The sequence below is a fragment of the Lipotes vexillifer genome, unplaced genomic scaffold, assembly GCF_000442215.2.
Source record: "Lipotes vexillifer unplaced genomic scaffold, Lipotes_vexillifer_v1.1 scaffold443, whole genome shotgun sequence".
NCBI lineage: Eukaryota > Metazoa > Chordata > Mammalia > Artiodactyla > Lipotidae > Lipotes > Lipotes vexillifer.
Window position 1 is genome coordinate 3202216 of NW_006779163.1, and position 7312 is coordinate 3209527.

General features: G+C 39.5%; 1 protein-coding gene across 1 annotated transcript in view; it reads left to right on the plus strand.

The window, feature by feature from the left end:
* Window positions 1-222: 222 nt before the first annotated feature.
* The window catches only part of CMC2 (C-X9-C motif containing 2), a 14766-nt gene continuing 7676 nt past the window's right edge, over window positions 223-7312 (plus strand). The window contains exons 1-2 of the mRNA XM_007452547.1: window positions 223-352; window positions 6496-6611. Coding sequence (XP_007452609.1) covers window positions 6531-6611 — 81 coding nt within the window. The 5' untranslated portion in view covers window positions 223-352; window positions 6496-6530. The remainder of the gene's footprint in view (window positions 353-6495; window positions 6612-7312) is intronic.

The window sequence follows — 7312 nt, forward strand, 5'->3', positions numbered from 1 at the left end:
CTCGCCGAGTCCCCGCCTCACTCTTCTTAGCAGAGAATATTGTTTGAGTACTTTAATGCCAGCCACGAAATCTGGCTCGTCGGTTCGACTTAAAGTTCGGGCTCTGCCTTGCCTTCGCGGACTCGCTCTCCCTCCCCCTACAGCGCCAGAAAATGGGCCTGTCCAGGCCGGATGGCGCATGCGCATCGGGCGGCGAGCGGTGGGGGCTGGCCGCGCAGGGTCAGGCGTGGAGGGCGCGGAACCTTCGTCACCCGGAGCAGTCCAGGCTCCGGCGCCCTGGCCGCCGGCTTTTGGGTGCAGAGTCTTCGCCGGTGAATACCGCTTCCGCTCTCCGGGTGTGGCCGCCAGTCGGGTGAGTCTCGGGGGTCCGGGCCGTTCCGAGGAGCGCTCTCTTCGTGGCCGAGGTGTGAGGGGAGGCCGCGGGACACTCACCTGTCCCCCCTCAGGTCCCAAGCTCGCGCGCCCCGCTGTGTGCCATCCTACCGAGACTTCGCGCCCGCCTGGGGGGTTGGGACCACTGCGCTGGGTGTTGCCGGGGCGTTGGAGTCGTCCTGAGCTCCCCGCCCTCTGGCATTCTCTGGGACGCGCACTGGTAGTTGAGAGCCGGCTTCGGTGTAGACCTTCACTGTCTGCGGGAATCGGCCCCGCCGCCGGTCTCGAGCCCGTGACCTTGGGCGAGCTCCTCACCCCGAGCGTCAGCCTCCTCGCCTGTGAAATGGGTATAACCCAGCGCCTCGGTTGTGAGAAGGGAAGCCCTGAACACCGTGTCTGACGCGGTGAGCGCTCAGTACGTTGTGTGATAATTACTGTTAGTGGGTATCCAGGCATTTAGGATTTGCTTGTGGTAGGTGGGAGCCTGTTAGGGCGCATCTCAGTTTCAGAGAAAGTTCCCACCAATCCGTCTTGCGATGCGAGAATCCAGTGAGATCACCCTCAGTACGGTTTTCAAGGAAAGTTACATTCAAATCTCATTTATTGGGTTTCAAGATTACTGAGCTTGTCATTTCACAGTAAGTGGTTTATGAAGAGTCTTCAGTAAATCCGAGTTCTGGAAGCCTTCATTTGAAGACTTAAATGCATAAAAGAAGTTTGCGCTGGCAAAGGAATTCTGTTGTGACACCCCTTGTGTCTCCTTTTCTATCCACACAGGCTTCTGCACTTGTTTGGTTGATTTAAAGTGACCCTCATTTCCCACCTTTTTAAAAAAAAAACTATGTCGATGTCTGAATCAATTTCTCAAATCCATGGTAATCCTATATTCAACGTTCAGCAAACATTTATTGGGCATTTACTATGTGCATTTAGGGGAATGTCCTTTCCCTCACTAGCCTGTGTGTTCGTTGAAGTTCATGGACTAATTTTTTTTCCTCTGAAATTCATGTGATCTGACAGAGTGCTCAGCACCAAGTAAGTGCTGATAAATATTAGTTCAGGGAAGGCTGCACCTGGGCCCATTCCTTAAGAAATTATGTGGGATGCTCTCAGTAGCAGTGGGGCATGGTCTATACTCTGGGAGCACTTGTCACTTACTCAAAAGCATCTGTTTAGATTTGGTGACTTTGCAGCTGTGATAAGTAAAAGTGGGTAAGGGTAGGTAGTCCCCTGCTATGTCTGCTACCTCTACTGAATATGGTGCAGTTTGAAGTAGAGAAACACTCACTTAACTAATTCCGGTGCTTTCTGAAATTAGACTTTAAAAAAATATCTTTTAGAAAGCATTAACTCTTATTTTATCATTTTTCCTGGAGAACAGATTCTTCAGACTCTGAACAAGAGCTTTTCTGGGCTTGTTTTAAAATGACATTAGAAATTATAACTGTAGTGTAAATTTCTTTCTGGTGGGGCCACGCAATAGCAAAATCTTTCTAAAGAAAGCCTAAGTGGCATTAAAATATAGGGTTTCCCCCTTGTGATCATAGATCTGCTGAAATGTGTTATTAGAATGCTTCCTCCCTTTTCTTCACTAGTTAATGTATTGCTTACTCTCGGTTTTTTTATTTTCTAAAATTGTGCCACCTGGTGGTTGAAGTCTTCTGCCTCTCATAGAATACGCGTTAGAAAAATTTTACCTCAGGGTCTTGGTAGAATAAGGTGAAGCAGTGAATAAAATAAGACTATAGTTTTTATATCTTTAGTGAGGGCATCCTACTGCTTCAACCCTCCCAGCTTACCCCCAAGTAAAAGTTACAGTTGCTTTGCAGGGGCCTATTAGCCAGTTATCAAAATACCAAATTGTCACAGATGAACATTTTTAAGAGTTTAAGTGGACTGTTGTGGTATCAGTGTGTGCATACCTGAGGAAGTGGATGGGATTGGCATGGGCAAGGAAGAGTTGTAGCTGTGACAAGTAAACCGTTCTGATGGTTTCGAAATGCCAGTGTAAAAGTGGGACTGAAGTTTTGTGTTTAACTAAGTACTAACAGTTTGAGTGGAATTTATCCCTGTCTTTCTCACTGCAAATACCCGTACACGAAGTCTTGTCACCAATGAACACTCCCTTCACCTTTGCTTCAATAGTGCGGCTGATGTTCATAATTACCTTGGTGCTGCCTTTTGAGATTGTTTTCTGTGTTATCAGTAGTAACAAGCATTTATCCCTTGAGGGCAAATTTTATTTTTGGCAATGGCTTAAATTTAATTGTGAACTTAGTTTTGAGAAGAAAGGTAAAGATGCAACGTAAGAATATACTCTGTAACATCCTTAATTAACTTAACTAGTCTCTTGGGCACATTAGGACAGATAAATGAGAAGTTCACACAGCAGCCTGTTTCATTGTTGGACAGCTCCAGGAAGATGACAACTGCCCCTGTAACTGCCACACTTTGGTTTCCAGTCCTGTCCTCGGACACATCTCAGAGTCAGTTCAGTTCAGCCTTTCCTATCAGGTGGCAGGGCATTTCAGATATACTAATAATACTTTACCTTTGTCACACTCACTCTTCACTATTTCAGATACTCTCACATATGTTATTTTAAACCTCATGATATAGGTCAAGAGCTAATTCCATTTTATGGAATAAGAGACTTAGGTCTCAGATTAAGTTAGCCAAAGTGATATAACTTGTGAATAGCTGTGTCCACAGCCTTTGCCTTCAGACCCACATCTTCTCCCTTCATATCCATTACTTGTCATACTTAACCAGGCTGTTCTTTTTATCTGTCTCCTCTGTTGTGGCTTTCCCTAAATTAGTAAATATTCCCAATTTCATGAATGGTTTCCTGTTTAAACCTAGTGTCAGAGCCATCTCCATCCTGAGCATTACCCCTGGGGGTACTCAAATTGTCAGTATTCTGGACATGGCTGATCAGGACAAATACAATACTTTTTCTTGATGTAGACAGATCCTCTATTTCTAATAATATAGGATAATATTACATTGACTTCTTTGAACCTAGGCCTAGAATTAGTCCCTGTTGAAGTTGTAGCTAACCAGAGGTTCTTTGGGAAATAGTTTTTTTCTATCTGAATTTATTTCATTCACAAACTGCTGGGAAGGCATGTCTTTCCTATTTTGAATGCGGGAAAAATCTGTCACGGTGGGAGATTACGTTGGGTAGTAACTCTGTCACTTACTATGTGACCCGGGGCTTAGTTTTGCTATGAAAATATGAGTAATGCATATTTTGACCTACAAAAAAGCTCCTTCTTATGGTTCAACTGAACTTAAAAAGGTACCTACTTCCTCCGGTTATTGGGAGGATTATAAGACTTGTGCCTGCACTTGGTTAAGTGTTCAAGAAATTATTTTCTACTCTAATAATGTGGATATATTCTTATGGCTTTGATGAAATTTAAAAAATAAGCATATGCAATATATATTTAGCTTTTATTCAGTTCATAAAATGTTACTTTGAGTTACAATAGTGTTAATAGAATAAGCTTTTAAAGATGACTACTGGAGGGTGTCAGCACTCAATTAAATGTGCTCTAAGAACAATGCCATTGTTTTAGAGTTATGTTTTGTATATTACACCCAAGAGTACAGCAGTGCACCTGCATATACACCAACAGTTAGCCAAAGCCAGTAGATAGAAGGAAAGGGGAAGAAGAGAATATCTAACTAAAAAGATAGGGTGGAGGCAAGAGGGGAATGATTGATAAAACAAGGAATTTGTTAGATAAGGGATAGGTAAGTGTTAAGAGCTTTAGGTTAAGTCACAGCTTTTACCAAGAAGAATAGGAAAAGGAAACTATATGAAACCATTTTCTTGTTTGAGACAATCACCTAGGATAAGTAGGTAGACAGGAAGACGTTTTATTGGCACCGTGACTGGGTCTACAGTAACGTACATGTTTGAAGTAAACTTTTGTGGAGGGAGGAAAAATATGTATCATTATATACATTTACACTTATATACAAGGTGCATGTGTATATTTATCTCAGCAGCCAAGTGTTTTCTTAAGTTTTACCTTACCAGTGAGAGAGGTCATTTCAGTACATCAGAAGCTTGTTTCTGAACTGTAAAAGCACACATTTGAGGGCTGGTTGATAGAAATATGCAAAAATATTTTGTCAAATATATTTACAGAATAAAATGTTAACGGCATTTTCTAGGTGACTAAACCAGTGTACATCTCCCTTCAGAAAAAATAAGCAAGGCAGAAGTAGGATAACTAATATATACATAAGTGTAGGTATATAATACTGGTATAATATTAGATGACTTAAATTGCTGGACTGTATGAGACCTCATTTTTCTGAGGCAGAATTTTTATATCATTGAAAAGACTTTGTCATCAGTGACAGGCAAACAGAACTTGAACTTGGCTGCATTTCCAGTTTCCATTTCAAATACTCAAATACTTACTTGGCACAGCGGCCTGATTTGTGATCTTTAGCTGTGGTGTGTGTGTGTGTGTGTGTGTGTGTGTGTGTGTGTGTGTAGTAGTTACTCAGTGGAACAGTGATCTTCTGATATTTTTATCACTTGAAATCTGAAATAGGTATATTATAATTCTCTGCAATTATTTGTTTAGTCATTTTGAAGGATTTTATTTGTCGGGAGTGGGACGTTGATGGGCAGTTTGAATTTCTTGGAACTTTTTTTAACAGCTTTATTAAGGTATAATTTACATACCATAGAATTCGCTCACTCTAAGTGAATTCAGTGATTTTAGTAAGCTTCTACAGTTGTGCAGCCATTACCACAATCCTATTTTAGAACATTTTTGTCCCCCAAAGTTTTCTTTGTGCCATTTGCATATTAATCCCCACTCTCACCTTTGGGCCTAGGCATTGATCAGCTTTTTGTTTCTACAAATTTGCCGTTTTTAGACATTGCATATAAATGGACTCATACATTACAGTCTTTTGAATATGGCTTATTTCATTTAATTTAGTGCTTTTGAGGTTCCTCCATGTTGGCACATGTATAAGTTCATTCTTTTTAATTGCTAGGTAGTAGTATCCCATTGTATAGATATACCGATTTGTTTATCCATTACTTGATTATTAGACATTTGGATTGTTTCCAATATTGACTATTATGAATAATGCTATGAACATTCACATATAAGTCTTTGTGGGGATATATGTTTTCATTTCTCTTGAGTGTGGTCTTAGGAGTGCAGTTTCCAGGTCATATGTTAAGTTTGTGTTTAACTTCTTAAGAAACTGCCAAATTGTTTTCCAAAGTGTCTGTACTATTTAGCGTTCCCAGTTGCAATGAGTAAGGTCCCTTTCCTCTACATCCTAACCGGTGCTTGGTATTGTCTGATTTTGTGATTATAGCTATTCTGGTGGATGTGTAGTAATCTTTTCTGAGTTAAAAAGAATAGGTTTAAGAAAAGAATAGGTGAATAGTGCTGCATAAATATAGTAAAACCTGAAAATGATGTTTTATCTTAGACCTTGGCTGCTATTTTCTTCTTTGTGAAATGAAGCAATTAAACTTAATTTCAGGGATTTTAAGCTCTTGTTTTCATTGTAATAATTGCATTTTATGAGTATATATGCTAAATTTGAGAAAAAAATTTCCACATCTGCTTCTTGTTTCTCTTCATGGTTTAGTTAGATTTTCTCAGCCAGATGTTAGTTAGGAAGAAAGCAGTCTACGTTAATTCACACTGATGTGAGACTGACTAATGGCCCTTTAACCCTTATACATTTAAAAAGGATTAATAGGCCAGTTCTCTTCATTGGTAGAATTTCATCCGAACAAAATGACTTGTAATCAATTTCAGGAATGTTGGAAAAGTAATTGAAGGCACGCTTATTAATATAGGCAAGCTGTTTCTGCTTGAGCACCTATTTCCAGGATTGGGTCTCTTGAGGAGTCCGCTTTTTTCTGAACCTGCATATTCTCTAAACACTCCTGATGACCTGCCAAATCTGTTAAGTCATTGGATAAGGAAGCTGAGGCTCAAGTTTAATAATTTGCCTAAGGTCAGCATTCTTTTCTGATAAAAGTCACTGCAGGTTCTTACTGAAAATACTTTTAGGTTGCATTAACAAGTACAGTCACACATATTCAAGACACTCTTGTATCCACAGGTTGCTCTGCTGTGCTCCATCTCCTTCTCCTAAAGATGCATCCTGACTTATCTCCACACTTGCATACTGAAGAATGCAACGTCTTGATTAACTTGCTTAAGGAATGTCACAAAAATGTAAGAGTTCAGAAAATGACCATAAAGCAAAAATGAAACCTAGGTACAGCACACCGATGTAAAACGTTATCTCCATTAATGGAAGGAAATGATAATGTCTTAGTTATGGGTCTTAGCTTAGTAAAGATTGCTGCTTGTGATCTTTTTAGAAACCACTTCCCTTTATGATGAGTAGAAATCAAGCATGGTAGTTTATTAGGGAGCTTCTGAAATGATATATAGTAATTAGAATCCCTGTTCCTTGTTCCTTGACTTCTACAGTTCTGTGTTTAAAGGAAGTTGAAACATTTTTTATAATTATATGTTAACTAGATTTAAATTAAGACTGGCCTAATTTGACAGGTTTACTTAGTTGTTAGTGGAATGGAAATAAAATTCCATGGTTAAAACCAAAATAGAAAATAAGCCCATTTTTGGAATGCGTTAAATTAATCTGATAATTTTTCCCAATGTCAACTATTTAGCTTTTTTTCATGTGTTTGATGTATGAGACAGTTATAAGGAGCATTTGTGTTTTTCTTTAACTTTGCATGATGCATTATTTCCTTCATGTTATTCATAAACTGTAGATATATCAGATTCCAATAATAGTATTATTTAAATGAGTAAAATTTTAAGACTAAAAGTAAGGTAGTAAGGAATGCCGATGTCCTGTCAAGTATTTATACTGGTTTAATGAATGTTGTTGATGACAATATGCT